Raw genomic sequence first — 20,201 nt, forward strand, 5'->3', positions numbered from 1 at the left:
CCGTAGTCTTTTATATGGAATCGATAACCATTTACGATATACCCGTTGTAGCATTGCACAACTTTGGTCGGACCATTTTCTAAATCACATATTCCTTGATCTTTAACATCACCATGGCGAACCTACGCACAGACATAAACAATTATTGTGATCACGATCAATTAAGTAACTTAGTGTTGTTTATAAGTACAAAATTTATGTTAGCTTCTTTACCAACTGTTTCAACCACTCCACAAACTTAGTTTCACGTTCTTTTTGTACTTCTGCATTAGTGAGATGTGAAACTTTGCTTTGCAACTCCAGATCAAATCGTCTGCAAACCACAAATACTTATATTACCGAGCCATGTATCCACATATAGAACATAAAAGGATTTATAATTGAGTTGCATATACATATACTTACTCGATGTATGGGTCGATCGCTGAACAATTAAAAAGAATATAGATGTGTGCTGCATCTTGCTCTCGATCTGTCAATAGCCTTGATCGGCAACTAGCAAATGCATGCCCAAGTCATTGAAATATCGACAGCTTGTCAGCTACAGTTACTTGTTCTCCATCATCGTTACGGGGCGGGCATGTGTAACGTGTTGAAATATGAGGTTCAAAGTACATAGATGAGAAATTTGAAATCTCTTCTAAAGTGTACGCCTCACAAATAGAGCCTTCTACTCTTGCTTTATTACGAACCTTTTTTTTTAGGTCGAACATGCATCTGACAAGAATATACATTTCAAATTTTAAATATCTGTCATTAAAGAGACAAATATAAAAAAACATATACCTTTCAAATGGGTACATCCATCGATATTGCACAGGGCCACCAACTCTTAGTTCATATGGCAAATGTATGATCAAATGTTCCATAACATCGAAAAATGCTGGCGTAAATATCTTTTCTAACAGACAAACAGTGGTGATGACAGAGTCCTCGAGATTCTTTACATCTGATACAATGACCTCCGATGCGCACAATGTTCTGAAAAATCCGCTCAACTCAGACAACACCCCTCATATAGGTTTGTCTAACATATCATGGAATGCTAGGGGTATCAATCGTTGCATAAAGATATGACAATCATGGCTCTTCAACCCATATAACTGTCCATCGTCAATCTTCACAGCCCGAGCAATGTTAGAGACATATCCATCTGGAAATCTCAGTTGTCTCAACCATTGACATACATGTTTTATTTGATCAGGTCCGAGCACGTACTTCGCCTTTGGTTTCAGTACTTTGCCATTATACTCTTTGAGTTCCAATTCTGGTCTTTTACATATTAATTTTAAATCCATACGGGCCTTCGGATTATCCTTCATTTTTCCTTTAATATTCATTACTGTATTGAACACATTATCAAACACATTTTTCTCTACATGCATCACATCCAAATTATGTCGTATTAATAGGGTCGGCCAATACGGTAGTTCCCAAAAAATAGATTTTTTCGTCCAATTGTGTTTCTTCCCAAATCCACGGAAGGGTGTAGGACTGCGGGCATCTGTTAATACATCTGGAAAGTATCGCAATCTTCTTAATATCTCTATGCCAGACAATCTTGAGGATGGACCTTCCATTTCAGTTGTGCCTGCTGTAAATGCATTCTTTTGACGTCGGAACGGATGATCGCTGGGTAGAAATCGACGATGGCAATCAAACCAGCAAAGCTTCCTTCCATGCCTCAATCTAAAAGCTTTGGAATCCTTCATGCAGTACGAACAAGCCAACCTCCCATGTGTGCTCCAACCAGATAACATACCATATGCAGGGAAGTCACTGATTGTCCATAGAACAACGGGCTTTATGTTGAAATTTTGTTTTTTGTGGGCATCATACGTTGTAACACCGTCATCCCACAGTACTTTTAATTCATCAATCAATGGCCTTAGATATACATCAAGATTTTGGCCAGGTGAGGTCGGACCAGGGATCAACAGAGACAAGAAAAGATTTGGACGTTTCATACACAAGCTTGGTGGAAGGTTGTATGAAGTTACAAATACTGGCCAGCATGAGTATGGAGTTGATCTACCCCCAAATGAATTAAATCCATCTGTACATAGACCGAGTCTAATATTTCGCACTTCCATTGCGAAGTTCTGATGAGTACGATTAAAGTGCTTCCAAGCTTCAGCGTCAACAGGATGCGTGATCTTGTTTTCATCGTGTCGAACTTTATTTGCATGCCATGTCATGTGTTTAGCTGTCTTTGAAGACATATACAATCGCTGCAATCTAGGAGTGATAGGAAAGTAGCGGAGCGACTTGTATGAAACTTCCTTTGATCTCGTGCTACCATTGCTTCTTGTCTTTGGCTTGAACCGAGGATGCCCACATGACGGGCATGATATGTCGTTTTCCTGCTCCTTGAAATACAACATGCAGTGATTTGGACAAGCATCAATCTTTTTGTAACCCATACCTAGAGCGTTGACCATAACTTTCGCACGATAGAAATTTTGTGGCAATTTCTCATCTTTAGGCAACATACTCTTCACAATCATGCACAAACGGTCAAAACATGATTGACTCAAATTATACTCGGACTTCAAATTCATTAGTTGAAGAACTGCAGACAAGATAGTGTGACTCTCACAACCGTTCCAAAGTGGCTCATCAGCATCTTTAAGTAAATCATAAAATCTACTAGCTGCATCGTTTGGTGATTCTTCATCTACGGCAGTTCTTACATCACTAGAACTCATAGCAGAACCCAGTTCTGTTTCTGCAGCATCAAATATCAAATTCGTATATGGATTATCGTGCACCACATTCACCCGTGCATCAAAATCGTTTCTAAATTCTTCTCCATGAAACGTCCAGTTCTGATAATCACTCACAAAACCCTTCCTGTATAGGTGATGTCTAACGCCATGAGGTTCTACAAATCGATTATTCTTACAAATCTTGCAGGGACACCTAATCCGACCTGTGGGATCTACCGTACTGACACTCGCCGTTGCAAATTCAATAAAACTATCGACACCATCCATATATTCATGCGATAACTCATTGTCCACTATCCTACGGTACATCCATTCACGGTTTGCAGTCATTCTGTCGTATGATGTTACGAATAGTATCCTAACGAATTAAGAAAAAAACAATCAGAATGCTACGATGAAGAAAATATCAAATTTATCATGCAATATACTATGTCAAACAATAACAAGAATTTTGATGCATGCATTGATAACTTAATATTTTCATGTGCAAACTATTAATGACATGATACAATCATTTGAAGCATGCTTTTATTATAAAATTTCACATGGAAGTCAAAATCAAATTGAAAGTAACTACATGCAAGCATGGATACAATTACATCAAACATTGTAATACATCATAATCATTCATATCAAATAAATGGCAAACATATACCTGCAACAAACACACTTCAATATCTCACTAACTACTACCATGCTTAGCATGGACTCCGTACTCCAAAAATAAGAACACTTCCATATTTCTACATTAAAATCATGCTCAGCATGATCTCCGAACTCCAACAAAGCAGTCCTAGATATCAACAACTAAGTGAGTGTGTGAACAATAAAGTGCTGCATTCAATAAATTAAATAACATGTGATACGTTTGCATCACTTACTCACCACGGGTATTTACCCGATTTGCATTGTTTTTGTCATTTACTTACCACAGGTGGCCGAGCACGAGTTGGTTCCGTTGAAAAATCTGCACAAAAATAAAACAAATTAAGTAACAAACTAACTAATCATGAAACAAGATGAAACACTAACTAAAAAAATTAAAACAAATTAAAACAACTCTAACTAATTGAAAGAAGAGAAAAGAAAAATAGTATATATGTTAAGCCAAATCTAACTAGAAGATGCTAATTTAACAAACCAGCTATAACATGTTGAACCAGTCGACTAACATAAAGTCATAGACAATTTCTAATCTGAACTACTTAGCAAAGGAATAGTAAATCAATCAATTAGTTTACTAGAAAAGATGTGAACTCCGTTTAACCACCACTATCATAAAGAATTCAAATAGCCCTAATCTAACTAACTGATTGTGAGAACATTAAATACCAATCTATCTAAGAAAAATATAATTATAAAAGACTAATAGATTGAAATACTCTAACTAACCAGATTTCAAGAAAACAAATTAAAGTAAAACTAACTACCAGTAGACATTAACAAACTAACAAATTGATAAAAATTTATGAACTACTCTAACTAGAACAAACTAACAAATTGATAAAAATTTATGAAATACTCTAACTAACCACAGTTGATTAAATCTCAACCTAGCCAGTTGATTTCGATTTGAATTTTTTTTTTATAATTAATTTTTTTTTTGAATTTTAAATCTCAACCTAGCCAGTTAAACCACCTGCCTTTCCGGCAGGGAAGGGGGTTAAACCCCCTGCCGGAAAGGCAGTTCCGGCATGGGGGGTTGACCCCCTGTCGTGCCTTTACGGCAGGGGGGTCGACCCCCTGCGTTTTCGGTAGGGGGTCGACCCCCCATGCCTTTCCGGTAGGGGGTCGACCACCCCTGCCGGAAACGCAGGGGGTCGACCCCCCATGCCTTTCCGGCAGGGGGTCGACCCCCCTGCCGGAAACGCAGGGGGTCGACCCCCCCTGCCGGAAACGCAGGGGGTCGACCCCCCTGCCGGAAAGCACGGGGAGCGGTGGCTGGCGAGGTCGCCGGTGGCCGGCGCAGTCGACAGCAGAGAGGGGGAGACCTGGAGCGAATCGCCGGCGAAGGGGAGGATCGTCGGTCGTCGGCGGCTGAGGACGCCGGTTGCGAGTCGCCAGCGAAGGGGAGACAACACCTCCCGGCAGCAGCCACCGGGAGGAACAACAGGGAGGAGGAAGAGGTCGGCGGCGGGTCGCCGGTGCTCGGGGTCCCTAGCGCAGCCGCTAGCCAAGCAGGGAAATCGGCAGCGAGGATCGTCGGCGAGGCGGCGACGGCCGGACGGTGGCGAGAGCCGACGGGCGGCGGGAGGGAGAGGGCGGCGGGCGGGAGCAATACAGCGAAACATGAAAAAGAGAAAGAGGGATGGGATTAGGGATTTACGCGATATTTAGCGACAGAATATTTCCGTCGCTAAGCCGTCGCTAAATCAAAATACAAAAACCGCGACGGAATATATTCTGTCGCTATTCCGTCGCTAATTAGCGACGGATTAGCGACGACAGAGTTTCCTCTCTAAATCCATCGCTAAAATGGTGTTCTTGTAATAAAAAGTAGCGACAAAAAATTTAGTCGCTAATCCGTCGCTAAGTAGCGACAGATTAGTGATAAAATTTGTTTCCTCGCTAATCCGTCGTGAATTAGCGACAGATTCTATCTCTAGCTAATTTGTCGCTAATTAGCGACGGAAAACATCCGTCGCTAATTTCCGTCGCTAATTAACAATTTTCTTGTAGTGAAATCTCTATGCTAGACAATCTTGTGGGTGAACCTTCCATTTCAGTTGTGCCTGCTCGAAACACATTCCTTTGTCGTCGTAACAGATGGTCGCTGGGTAGAAATCGACGATGACACTCAAACCATCAAGGCTTCCTTCCTTGTGTCAATCTAAAAGTTTTTGTATCCTCCATGCAGTACGAACATGCCAACCTCCCATGTGTGCTCCAACCAGATAACATACCATATGCAGGGAAGTCACTGATTGTTCATAGAACAACGACCTTCATATTGAAATTTTATTTTTTGTAGGCATCATACATGGTAACACCGTCATCTCACAGTACTTTTAGTTCATCAATCAATGACCTTAAATATATATCAAGATTTTGGCCAGGTGAGGTCGGACCAGGGATCAATAGAGACAAGAAAAGATTTGAACGCTTCATACACAAGCTTGGTGGAAGGTTGCATGGAGTTACAAATACTGGCTAGCATGAGTATGAAGTTGATCTACCCCCAAATGGATTAAATCCATCTGTACATAGACCGAGTCTAACATTTCTCACTTTCATTGCAAAGTTCTAATGAGTACAATCAAAGTGCTTCCAAGCTTCGGCGTCAACAGGATGCGTGATATTATCTTCGTTATGTCAAACTTTATTTGCATGTCATATCATGTGTTTAGCTGTCCTTAAAGACATATACAATCGTTGCAATCTAGGAGTGATAGGAAAGTACCAGAGCGACTTGTATGAAACTTCTTTTAATCTCATGCTACCATTGCCTCTTGTCTTTGACTTGAACCGAGGATGCCCACATGACGGACATGATATGTTGTTTTCCTGATCCTTGAAATACAACATGCAGTGATTTGGACAAGCATCTATCTTTTTATACCCCATACCTAGAGCATTGACCATAACTTTCGCAAGATAGGAATTTTGTGGCAATTTCTCATCTTTGGGCAACATACTCCTCACAATCATACACAAACGGTCAAAACATGATTGACTCAAATTATACTCGGACTTCAAATTCATTAGTTGAAGAACTGCAGACAAAATAGTGTGACTCTTGCAACCGTTCCAAAATGGCTCATCAACATCTCTAAGTAAATCATAAAATTTATTAGCTGCATCGTTTGGTGATTCTTCATCTACTGCAGTTCTTACATCACTAGGACCCATAGCAGAACCGAGTTCTGTTCCTGCGGCATCAAATATCAAATCCATATATGGATTATCGTGCACCACATTCACCCATGCATGAAAATTGTTTCTAAATTTTTCTCCATGAAACGTCCAATTCTGATAATCACTCACAAAACCCTTCTTGTATAGGTGATATCTAATGCCATGAGGTTCTACAAATCGATTATTCTTACAAATCTTGCAGGAGCACCTAATCTGACCTATGAGATCCACTGTACTGACACTTGCAATTGCAAATTCAATAAAACTTTCAACATCATCCATATATTCATGCGATAACTCATTGTCAACTATCCTACGATACATCCATTGACGGTTTGCAGTCATTTTGTCGTATGATGTTACGAAATGTATCCTAACCAGTTAAAAGAGAACCATCAGAATGCTATGATGAAGAAAATATCAAATTTATCATGCAATATATGATGTCATACAATCACAAGAATTATGATGCATGCATTGATAACTTAATATTTTCATGTGCAAACTATTCATAACACGATACATTAATTTGAAGCATACTTTCATTATACAATTTCACATGGAAGTCATAATTAAATTGAAAGTAACTACATGCAAGCATGAATACAATCACATCAAACATTGCAATACATGAAAATTATTCATATAAAAAAATGTCAAACATGTACCTGCAGCAAACACACTTCAATATCTCGCTAACTACTATCATGCCTAGCATGGAATCCATACTCCAAAAATAAGAATACTTCTATTCTCGTACATTAAAATCATGCTCAGCATGATCTCCAAACACCAATAAAGCAGTCCTAGATATCAACAACTAAGTGAGTGTGTGAACAGTAAAGTGTTGCATCCAATAAATTAAATAACATGTGATGCACTTGCATCACTTACTCACCACGGGTATTTACCCGATTTGCATTGTTTTTGTCACTTACTTAATACGGGTGGCGGGGCACAAACGGGTTCCGTTGAGAAATCTGCAAGAGACACTGTGTTAAAATGAAGTCACTCCCTACCGAAAAAAAATAAAGCAAGGTCGCCCCCTTGCTGGAAAAGCAGGGGGCGACCCCCTGCCCGAATAAAAAAATGACATGGGGCGACCCCTGCCAGAAAAAAAAATGAGGAAGGGGTCGCCCCCCTGCCGGAAAAAAAAGAGGCAGGGGACGCCCCCCTGCCCGAATAAAAAAATGAGGCACGGGGGCGGCCCCCTGCCGAAAAAAAAAAACCATGCACGGGTCGCCTCCCCTGCTGAAAAAAAAAGTGGCAACGAGGCAGGGGGGTCGACCCCCTACCTGAAAAAAAAAATGAGTGGCAGGAGGGCGACCCTCTGCTGGAAAAGCAGGGGGCGACCCCCTGTCTGAATAAAACAACGAGGCAGGGGGGTCGACCCTCTGCCGAAAAAAACAAAACGCTGCAGGGGTCGCCCCCCTGCCGGAAAAAACAAACGAGGCAGGGGGCGACCCCCTGCCCAAATAAAAAAATGAGGCACGGGGGCGACCCCCTGCCGGAAAAAAAAAAAACATGCAGGGGTCGCCCCCTCGCCGGAAAAAAAAAGTGGCAACGAGGCAGAGGGGTCGACCCCCTACCGAAAAAAAATGAGTGGCAAGAGGGCGACCCCCTGCCTGAAAAAACAAAAAGTGGCAGGGGGTCGCCCCCCCCCCCGCCAGAAAAAACAAACTAGGCAGGGGGGTCGACCCCCTGCCGGAAAAAACAAAACGCAAGGCAGGCGCCCCCCCTGCCGCAGGTAAAAAAAAATTGGGGTTTTTATGTGGCGAGCGGGGGGCAACGGACGGCGGATCAGGGGGCGACAGGCCGGGCGGCGGAACGGGGAGCGACAGGCGGCGGCCAGCGGGCCGGGGAGTGCGTCAGGCGGCAGAACGGGTGAAGACGGGCTGGGTGGAACGGGGGGCGACGAGCGCCAGACCGGGGGGCGACGAGCGCCAGACCGGGGGGCGACGGGCTGGGCGGCGGACCAGTGAGCGACGGGAGGCGGTCGACAAGCCTGGGAGTGCGCCGGGCGGCGGAGGATGGCGTCGGGCGATGGAGGGTTGCATCGGTCGGGCGGGAGAGACGAAACATGAAAGAGGAAAAGGGGCTCCGATTAGGGATTTATGCAAAAATTAACGACAGATTTGGCGACGGCTTAATTCCGTCGCAACTCCATCATAAATTTATATGACCCCTTGGCAACAAAATATTTTCATCGCTAATTTTGTCGCTAATCAGCGACGAAAAAATATCTGTCACTAAATCTGTCGCTAATCCTTGCATGTTGCGACAAAAATGGGTCGTCGCTAATTCACCACTACTTAGCGACGAATATAGCAAAAGACGTTGTTCCGTCGCTATATCCATCAATATTACAAATCTTAGCGATAAATAAGTTCCCGTCGCTACATCCATCGCAAAGTGGTGACGAAAAAAATCCGTCGCTAATATTCGTCGTTAATTGACTTTTTTCATATGGTGTTCTTTTATAAGAAAAAAGGACACATAAAGGCAAATTGCATAAAGCACAAGAAGTGGTTATAAAAGAGAGGTAATTTGTCATTTATTTCTCATGAATGTAATTTATTACATATTCTTGAAAATAGCCGGTGAATTAAAACTTACATGCTTTGGCACTGAAGGATGTGTCATATCTCTGAAAAGAGAATAAAGATACTTGTAAATGAAGGGATCTTGAAATCTCTAGATTTTATCGACAATGACCCATGTATTGATTGTATAAAGGCTAAGCATACAAACACATATAAAGAGGGTGCCAAACGCGGTAGTAAAATATTAGAGATAGTCCATACGGATGTATGTGGACCGTTTACCCCCTGTTACACAAGCGAGAAATATTTTGTCACCTTTATTGATGACTATTCACTGTATATGTATCTCTAATTGATTTTTGAAAAATCTGATATTTTTCAAATGTTTAAAAAATTTAAGAAAGAAGTAGAGAAACAAACCGATAAAGTTATTCAAATATTCAGATCTGATAGAGGTGACAAATATTATAGTAGGCTTACTGAGATGATGCAAAGGGAAGAACCATTAGCGCAATTTCTCAAAGAGGAAGGCATTGTGCCTCAATATACCATGTCTGGTAGTGCCTACCAGAATGGTGTAGCTAAAAAAAAAATCGAACGCTTAAAGAAATGGTCAAGGCCATGTTGAATTATTCAACACTTCCCATAAAGTTGTGGGTTGAAGCCTTAAGGACTACTGTGCATATTTTGAATAAGGTTCCTACGAAATTTGTGCCTAAAACTCCTTATGAGTTATGGACAAGTAGAAAACCATCACTGTCTTATATGCACATATGGGAATGTCCTGCAGAGGCTAAGTTGTATAACCCCAACATTAAAGCCTTTGATCTTAGAATAACCAGTGAATATTTCATTGGTTATCTACAAAGATCAAAAGGGTACAAGTTTTATTGCCCATCTCACTCACCACAGATTGTTGAAACAGATAAGACAAAATTCTTAGAAAATGGTTCAATAGGATTAAGTACACTTCAAAGCTTTGGTTTTGAGGAAGTACATGATCCAGTTTCGTCACCTGTTAAGAAAAACATCAAAAGATATCACATTATTATTCTTAATAATGATGTGATTGATCATTCGGTTGTAAATGTACAAATCCAAAGTGAACCTATTGTGGATAATGTGGAAGAGTACGAACAGGATGATCAGGTTCAATCTGAGCCTGAAGAACGACCTGCTTGAAGATCCACAAGAATTAAAAGATCTGCCATACATCCTGATTATGTGGTGTACCTTCAAGAGTCTGGTGATTTCATAGATATGAATAATGACCCGTTGACTTTTATGAAAGCTGTAGAAAGCAGACAATCTACACACTAGATAGAAGCTATGAAAGAAGAGTTAGACTCTATGGGTAAAAATCAAGTGTGGGATCTTATCGAATTACCTAAAGGAGTAAAGCCCGTAGAGTGTAAATGAATCTTTATGACCAAGAAGGACTCCAAAGATAACATAGAGAAACATAAAGCAAGATTGGTTGCTAAAGGATTCATCCAGATGGAAGGCATTGACTACAATGAGACATTTTCTCTTATCTCAACTAAAGAGTCAATGAAGATAATTTTGGCCCTCGTAGCTTACTATGACTTAGAGCTACATCAGATGAACGTGAAAATAATGTTCCTCAACGGGAATTTGAATAAAAAGGTATATATGGAACAACCTCTTGGTTTCTCTAAAAATGATCGACTGGTTTGCAAGCTCAACAAATCAATATATGAACTTAGACAGGCCTCCCGACAGTTGTATATTAATTTTTTCTAAGTCATTGTGACTTTCGGGTTTACAGAAAATATTATTGATCAATGTTATACCTTAAAAAAAGTGAGAGTAAGTTCATTATATTGATGTTGTATGTGGATGACATTTTACTTGCAACCAACGATTTAAAGTTACTTTCAGAGACAAAACAATTTCTTGCATCACATTTTGATATAAAAGATATGGGTAAGGCTGCTTATGTTCTTGGCATTGAGATCCGTCAAGACAGAGCAAAAAGTTTTCTATGCCTCTCCCAAAGATCCTACATAGATAAGGTGTTAAAGCGATATGAGATGGAGAATTGTTCTCCTAGTTCAACATCCATATCAAAGGGTGGCAAACTGGGTCTAAAGGATTGTCCACAGAACGATATTGACAAAGCACAGACGAGTGCTTATCCATATGCATCAGTTGTTGGTAGCTTGCAGTACGCGCAGACATGTTCTTGACCAGATATTTCTTTTGCAGTAGGGGTGCTTGGAAGATTTTAGTCTAACCCAAGTTTACTCCATTGGAAAGCTGACAAAAAAGTCTTGCGGTACTTGCAAGAGACAAAAGAATATATGTTGATGTATCATAAAGTTGATCACCTCGAGGTCATTGGCTACTTAGATGCAAACTTAGGATGATGCCTTGATAGTAGAAAGTCTACTAGTGTGTACGTCTTCTTACTTGCTGGGGGCACAATCTCTTGGAGGAGTGAGAAGCAGATGACCACTATTGCCCACACCATGGAGGCAGAATTTATAGCATTGTACGAGACTACTTTTAACGCTATATGGTTATAGAACTTCATATCACAGTTAAAGGTGGTCGATTCTATTGAGAAGCCACTGAAGGTCTACTATGATAATGAAGTTGCAGTGTCCTTTTCGAACAACAACAAAAGTACTACGTCATGTAAGCATATATAATTGAAGTATTTTGTTGTTAAAGAAAGGACAGAGAATTATTTAGTCATATTGTTAATATTGGTACCAAATAGATGATCATTGATCCTCCTACTAAAGAGCTAGCACCAAGATTATATTCCGAACATGTAATGAGGATGAGATTGTTAAACTCTTTTTGACATATGCATATAAATAAAGTGATCACTTTCAGCTCATGATTCTTATTATTTTTTGTTATTAATCTTATAAGAATTAGAGATTCAACTAAGGACCTATAGAATAAATTATAAAAGCCAATTTATTCATCAAGTTATTTCTATAAGGTTTTCTGGTTAAATGAGTTTATCGTCGAAACAAGTGGGAGAATGTTGAGATAAACCACCACGTTGTGGATAACACTTCCCCTACGAAAAAGTGCTTCTTCCGTTAAACCTACACAAAATCAAGGAGGAATGGTTACTCAAACCGTTCCCACTTTGTGCCTATAAAGGGGGTTTCATGAGCAACCCCAATACAGTGAGAAAAACAAGCATACATGATTAAGCACTGGGAATCAGTCATGCTCACCGATCGCATCCGATAGCCTGCGCTCGTGGAGGGCCACAGTCTGGCTGAGGAGAAGCCCTTCCCTTCCTTTATCAACCACCACCACCACCAGTACGGCTTCTGCTCCAGCTAGCCGATCTCCACCACCTACAACAAACCGTCAATGACTGCCTCAGGTATGCAGTCCTCCTGTGTTTTACTGTTTTCAAAAGCAGTTTCTCTATTTTTGCCCTGTCACAGGGGGAGGCGTTGCTGGACCAGTCCCAACATGTAGTTGAGATTTCTGAAAAGGAGGCCATATCCTCCCAAATATGCTCAAAAACTCCTTCCTTGGCAGGTATCCACCTTTCAATATATTGAAACTGCTGCTTTTTTTATTGCTTGTGCAAAAGTCCATGTTTTTTAGGCCGAATCTAGGAATCATCAATTAAATGGTAGAGTGAGTTAGGTTGATGGGAACCAAAAGTATCTGTCCTCTGAACAAAGGGAACCCGACCACCGAGTTCTTTCAAAACTTCCATATTCACGAACAGACTCGCCAGATATTCCGTGTTCATCTCTACTTCACGTATTACCTATGTCTGTCATTTGACCTTATGTCCTAGCTAGACAACATCTAAGAATCATGTGCCAACAACTCATGGCTGTCCAAAGCAACTGTCAGTCAGACTACATCAAATAATTATTGAGCATTTAGTTTCAGACTCATACTTGATGAGAGTATATCCACTTATACCATGTTTGCCTTAAGCCTTGCATCCAGCTCCTTGAGCTCTAGGAATAAAAATATCGACTACTAAGTAGCTAAATGAAAGTAAAATTCCTCTGGTGTCCAGCATCTCTCTGATGAAGCATCTTCCACAAAGTCATGCTTTGGCATTCCCGAGTATTGCTTTCCTGTGTATTGCTCTAGTTGTAGACAATGTCTATGGTCATACACATGAACATTGTTCTCCACAGTATCTACTATTTCATGGGTCTTCACTGCGCCTGTGTTATCCAGCTTGAGCTAGTGGTCTAACACTAATGCAAATTAAGGTGGCGGAGTAGAGATAATTGAATATGTATCCTAGTACAACACTGGCTTTAAACTGTCTGTACCCTATATAGCCTATAATACATACATGCAAGTAAGAATCTTTGAAGGTAAACAACTATCAATTCTGATGACATGCATTCAAACTAATAGAACAGGACCTTATCAAAATGACTTCAAGAACAAAAAAAAATTCTAATGACCACCACCATACATGGTTAGGGGATGTTTTGCAGAGAAGACTCTGTGCAATTCAACCATTGATTTATTCATTTTATAACTTATGCTGCTTTGATTAATCACACCAATCTGACCCATGTTGAACATATGGATCCCCAAATTTTTGAAAGGAAAATATGGCCAAGTCCGAAAAAGATTTTAGATTCGAAATCGGATCTGAATTTGAGACAAGAAAGAGATGTGGGGTCCACTCTTCAAGTAACACACCTTTCCTCCTCCAATGAGCAAGGATCAACTGCTCCACGAACTTCAAAATCTTCAATGATTGTTAAGAGTGGCTTGTACCTCGAACAAGGTCCTAAAAGAAGGTGAGATTGATGATGGCTCGAAAAAGCACAAAACAAGATAAATATGAAAATGTTAAATAAATCATACTTTTTAATAATAAATAAACAAAATAAATACTATAAAATATAAAAAAAAATTGAATCTCTTCTTGGGCTTAAGTTGCCCTTTCTTAAGAAGTTGACGAGCGCTTAGAGACTTTGGCTAGGTGAGGGCTTTGATAGATTGAGTGAGAGAAGGGATCTAGACCTATACTAAGCAGGGAGCAAGGCTGGATTCATGTGGGCAGGATGTTGGGGTAGGTTGGACTTTGGTGCAAGAGAGCTTCTTTACTTAAGATCTAGATGTTGGACTAGGGAGAGAGGGTCTCTATTTATAAATTTCTTATTGTGTATGGATCATAAATCAATGAATTTTGAGTCCAGGGGTTTGAATCCGCCTCTGGTGACATGTAAATATCCTATTGGCTGGATATTATAGGGTAGCTTTCTTATTTGCTAGAGTTACCTTGTTTAGGGGCTATGGTTTATGAGATAGGAAGATAAGCACAATACGTTGGATTCTTAAATGAGGGTTAGATTCAATGAACATATGTTTTGAGGTTTTGGGATAGGAAGGTCATCTTAAAGGACTGCCATAAATGTTAAATTGATTCCTGCAGAGAAGTCGGATAGTAGGCAGGAGCTCTCATATGCCGGAAATGAAGATCCTGGGAACTGTGGTTCAAATGAGATCTCTGCTCCTGAAATTGTTCAGGAAAAGGATGAGGGTGTGAATATATACCCATGGTTACCCAATGAAGGTGCTATCCTAGAACGTTCGGGGGCTCGCAAATAAGCCCACTAAGTGAGACCTCCAACACTATCTTTAGATACACAAACCAGATATAGTTCTAATCTATGACTCTCAGCTTGGGCCTATTAAACTGGAGGGGATTCTCAACTGTCATCAGGATTACTCTGTTGTACTAAATGGTCCTGATGAAAAAGGGGAGGTTCTTTGTTTTGGACTCTGCAACCCCAATTCCATAAAAATGTCGCAGGCTGTTAAGGAAAAATACTTCATTCAACTCAAAGTGACTCGTGAAACCAGTCAAGAAACCCTCAACATTTTTTGTGTTTACCTGCCCATCGAACCTCATTTGAGGCGTGATGCTTTTCCTCAGTTGCTGACGTAGGTGGCTATTATGCAACATCTCATAATAATCCTCGAAGACTTCAATGCCATATGGAGTCACCATGACAAAACGGGAGGGCCTCCTCTGCACAGCTCCTGTGTTCAGTTTAATGGCTTCATCTCTTGTAGAGAATTGATTGAAATTGCTGACCCCCCATCACAAATATACCTCATCCAACCATAGAAAGGATACAGACCAGATATTGTGCAAATTAGATTGGGCTTTTGTCAATCAAAAGTGGATTAAAAAAATGGGTATAAATCATTTCCTGAATGCTCTGCCTCGAACCACCTCTGATCACTCCCCCCTCTTATATTCACTTCTTCAATCCTACCCCTGTGGTAGGAAGCCTTTTAACTTTTTCAAACTGTGGTTATTGTACTCACAATGTCGTAACATAGTTGAAAAATGTTTGGAAGATCAAACTTTGAGGATGCCCAATGCAACGGGTCCTTCACAAACTATATGAAGTCCAAAAGAATATGGAAAAAACACTTGGCAGGTAATGTCGAGCAAAAACTGTCAATAATCTCAGAGCGTACTGAAATAAATGACATTGATATGGCCGATGGGAATTCAAAAGCTATTGATCGGGAGCTGCAGTTGCGCCAAGATCTCGTAGTGGCGTTAAAAGAAGAGGAATCTTATTGGAAACAAAAATCTAGAATCTCATGGCTCACTCAGGAGGATACCAATAGCTCATTTTTTCAACTCTTGTGCAAGGGGAAGAAGAAACCAAATACGGTCCACTCTATTGACTTTAAAGGCAAGACACTTCGATCTTTTGAGCACATGAAACAAGAGGGTATGAAATTCTATAGTATTCTTCTCACAAAAGACCCAACATGCGGAGGTATGTTTCCTAAGGGTATGTTTGATGCGCTGTTAACAAAAATTACGCTAAGAACAGCGATTTTCAACAAACGTTGGACGCGGCAAACGACGTTCTGCGCGTCCGCCGCGTTCTTATACGTATGTTATTTTCGTTCCACCCTCCCCCTGTTACAAAAATAACAGGAACGAAAGGAACGAAAATTTCTCGACGGGCGCGCCAAACCATCTCGCACGCCCGACACTCTCTCTCGAAGCAGTCTCTCCCTCTCCTGTGTAGCGGCCAGAGGGGCAGCGGTGGAGGGCGGCAGTGATATTTCTGGCGGATATCGATCGGCCCCGACGATGGTGTCGATCGCTGATTTGTCCTCCGCCATCACATCCTCCGCCGATTCGTCCAGCACTGCTCGCCGCTCCGCTTCTCGCAGGCCTGTGAAGAACGAGCACTGCATCATTAAGATCCTTAAGCCTGTGAAGAAGAAGAAGGTAAGGATTAGCAGACGCCGGGAGCAACGCCACAACGAAGGAGGACAGATTCGCGGATATCATCGATGGAGCCCTAGAGAAGGGTTTCGTAGAGAATGATCCGCCCAGTGGTAACCGTGGATCAGATCTCCGACACAGCTTCTGTTTTTGTAGAAATTGGGTGTTCAAGCTTAAGAAGAAATGGCTCAAATCTCGCTGCCAGAGGTAAAATTTCTAAGTAATTTCGACCACCCAACTTCGTTTTTTGGTTGATTAGTTCATTATTGAGTCTCTCTCAACCGATGACATCTAAGAAAGCTCTGTTTCTATTTAGGTTGAGAAGATGAATAAAGATGGGAAAGACATGGTTAATTCTTGCTCTTTCTGATCCCTTTTTTATTATCTCTTGTTTTTTTTTTCTGAATGATAGTTCGTGGTCTTCATGTTGGAAATTACATACTTTTATCTGATATTTTAGATGAGAATTTATGGGGGTTGTGATATTGGTTTTGATCTTGGATTTTGATTATTGAAGTTTTTGTCTCATAGATGGATGCAGCGGCATAGAAGTAGCTATCATAGTTAGGATTTGGGATTTTTTTGTTGTTGCGATTTTGCTGTTTGTCCTTTAATAGAAGATGCCCTCTTGATAATGGTTGAACCAATAATATGCTTTGATGATGGTCATGTTGTTGGTCAGTATGGAATTATGGACTGTTTCTCAGTTTCATTTATTTTTATTTAATCTTTTTTACTTTTTTTACTCTTTTCCTCACTCATGCTATCTTCTAATTGTGAATTATATGTTGTTTTACTTCTGGGTTTTGTCTGAGTGGGTCTGTTGTGTGTCGCTTCAGTTGGTGTCTTTTATAATTTTCCTTTTGGTTTGATTTTATGGTTGTTTTCATTTTTCACTTTTGATTTGAAAGTTTGTTGCTATAGAAATTATTTTAGATAAGCTTTAGCTGTGAATATAATTAATATAATCTTTGAGGTTATTTTCTATACTAGATGCCTGAACGTTGGGTTATTGTCCAGAGTCATCAACAATTGCCAATTTTTATTGTGTACAAAGAAGCTTTTGTTAAAGCTGTTGTTTGTGATTCCAACAGAAGGATTAGTAGCATCTGAATGCATATATTGCTTAAATTTTTGTGGTTGCAATTCTAAATGTCTTCTTTATGCAGAATAGATTATCATGTGAAGGATGAAAGAGTGCCGGTTGTGATATGTCCATGTGATCCTTGAATTTTAAAATTGCGTAGATTGTCTTTTATTTTAGGTTTCAAGGTTGGTATTTCCTAATGATGTCAGACTCGTATGGACCCTGATCGATTCAGTGAATTGGTCAATTAGGATTCTGAACTGAATCAGTCTGAGTAGGCCAATTTTTAACCAGCAGATAATACATGTCAGGAAAACATTAAAATTATTAATAAATTATTTTAAACAAATTTTAAAATTTATTTAAAAATAATCTGAATCAGCTCACTTTCATATCAATTTTTTGCCCATATGATACAAATCAGCCTATTTAGGCAGATTCGCAATGCCACTGGCAACATTGGTTTTTCCATCTAGCGGGATAGGAAGATTACCATTTCTATTAATTGTGTTCATGTTTATAGTTGATGTTGACCATCTGGAACTTAGCTCAAGGACATCTAGTTTTAGTGTATCTGATTCTGGTATGAGAAGGTTTTGCATCAAAGTGACTATCTCGTTTGATCTGCTAGTAGTGATGGAATACTATGCAGGTTAAGTATCTATGGGGATTTACTGCATGATTCTTTTAAATATGTTGAAGCCTGGTTTCTTGTTTCATAGATCTGATCCTGATTTTATAGTGTACATTGGCGCATCCATGTTGTAGGGCATGCATGAGCATATAGCTGAGGCACACTGCAGTAAAGAGCAATACTCTCTTCCTTGTCATGGTCTAAATGGTAACAGATGTTCTTCTATGAAGATGAATGGTTTGGTGGATCAGAAAATGACTGTGTACGTATGGGACATGGATGAGACTCTTATATTACTCATGTCTTTGTTGAATGGGACATATGGAGAGGCTTTTAATGGTTCAAAAGACATTAAAAAAGGAAGAGAACTTGGTAAATGTTGGGCAAAGCACATTCTGCAAGTCTGTGATAGTCTCTTCCTTTATCAGCAGGTAAATTGTTTTTTCCTTATTTATGTAATTATTTCTTTGAGTTTTCTATAAACAAGTTCTTATTTTATATGAATTAGTTCATGAGTTGTTTTGACAAGTGCTGAAGCATATGGAGGACTCTGATGAGCCGTATCTTGATTGTTTGAGTGAGTATGATGATGGTAAGGATTTGTCAGGTTATGATTTCAACAAGGACGACCTTGGTGGTTCTTATGATGATGCCAACAAAAGAAAGCTTGTGTACCGATTCCGTGTTATAGCTAATAGATATGCTCAGGTACCAATAGAGAACTACTCTTTTGCATGGCCATTCGTGTTCTGTAAGTCATGCTTGTCTTGCAAAATGAATTTGTTTCCTTTCTTGACACCAAGTTGTTGTGCTTGTCATAGTATGTTTTCCTCTAGTTAGTTTTGCCTACTTTTGAGGGTAAGCTTTTTTGTACCTTGCACCACACAGCTATGTATGTTTGTCAGTTTGGACGTAGTTCCAGAACTGTATCATGTATTCAGGTTGCCCTCATCATGCATATATCCATAATCTAGGAAGCAGGGCAAGCTGATACCCAACATAGGCTGTGGGGGCAATGGTCCTAGCATCAGAGTTTTACGCCAATGGGTCAACAGGCTGACCCAGTGAGACCGGGTCTTCGATCCTAGATTTAGTTTCTTCAAGTCTTAAATCAAAAAATCTATCAAGTATCATGCAAGTTAGTGTCCTTAAATTCAGATGCAAGTCCCATGCTACTTGAAAGTCACTTCAAAAGCAACCTTGGAATGATGAAAAAAATGAAATAATGTTCATTTTTTTATAATGTGAGCAAAAAAGAAAGAACATGTCCTGAGCAGTGAGCGCTGAGTGTGGAATCTTTGATGACTTCTGATGTAATAAAAGCTCTAATAAGCTTGTATTTTGGGCAAATGTTCCAGTTTCATGATTGATTTATATACTTTTTCCTTTTGTTCCCCAGTTTACAGTGCTTGTGATGTGGGGAAGGCTCAATGCTTCTCATGGATCAGAGCCCGTTTCAACAATCCAAACAACCGGTTTTGTGTGATTAGAGACGGGCGTGAAGAATGTAAAGCTGCTGAGGCCATGAACTGGCCTTTTATTGAAATTGATTTGTGGCAGACTGGCGACCTCCGGTTCCCTGGTCTATCTATGAGAACCATCAAGCTCTATATTGAAGTAGCATATGGAGTCTCTGAGGCTGAGAACAATGACTGATGGTATTGTATTTAGCCTTTCATGTAAATATAACCTCAAAATCTAGTGTATCTTCATTCCTTGAAACATGAAAATTTTGATTCCCCATCTGTTTTTTTTTAGAGTAAGAAAAGCTTTGTACGCCATCCAAAAAATGTATCATGTTCTTACACTGTATCTAGTAAGGATTCAACTTTCTGTTATCAGAATAGGACTTCCTGCTAGCCTGCTTTATCTCTGGTCATGTTTCGGCAAAAGTCACTTCCAAAAGCAACCTTGGAATGCTGAAAAAAATGAAATAATGTGAACAAAAAAAAAGTACACGACCTGAGCAGTGAGCACATAATCGTTGAATTGTACACCATCCAAAAAAGGTATAATGTTCTTACACTATCTAGTAAGGATTCAACTTCCTATTATCAGAATAGGACTTCCTGCTTGCTGGGTTTATCTCTGGCCATGTTCC

At 40.0% G+C, this 20,201-nt stretch overlaps 1 protein-coding gene across 3 annotated transcripts; it reads left to right on the forward strand.

Annotated features, from left to right (window-relative positions):
• Positions 1–16,047: 16,047 nt before the first annotated feature.
• LOC149827710 (protein phosphatase EYA-like) lies at positions 16,048–19,840 on the forward strand. 3 transcript variants are annotated; one of them, XR_016434556.1, is made up of 4 exons: positions 16,048–16,586; positions 18,235–18,531; positions 18,708–18,808; positions 19,500–19,840. XR_016434556.1 is itself a non-coding variant. In XM_090018218.1 (3 exons), exons 1-3 carry the CDS (start codon positions 16,563–16,565, stop codon positions 19,584–19,586), a joined length of 408 nt encoding a protein of 135 aa, XP_089874344.1. In that variant the 5' UTR covers positions 16,048–16,562; the 3' UTR covers positions 19,587–19,840. The 3 variants fall into 3 exon arrangements, 1 of the variants encoding a protein (XP_089874344.1); XR_016434557.1 differs by lacking the exon at positions 16,048–16,586 and adding an exon at positions 16,695–16,728; XM_090018218.1 differs by lacking the exon at positions 18,708–18,808.
• Positions 19,841–20,201: the final 361 nt, after the last annotated feature.

Source organism: Nuphar pumila, chromosome 10 (assembly GCF_984573655.1).
Source record: "Nuphar pumila chromosome 10, dmNupPumi1.hap1.1, whole genome shotgun sequence".
Lineage (NCBI taxonomy): Eukaryota > Viridiplantae > Streptophyta > Magnoliopsida > Nymphaeales > Nymphaeaceae > Nuphar > Nuphar pumila.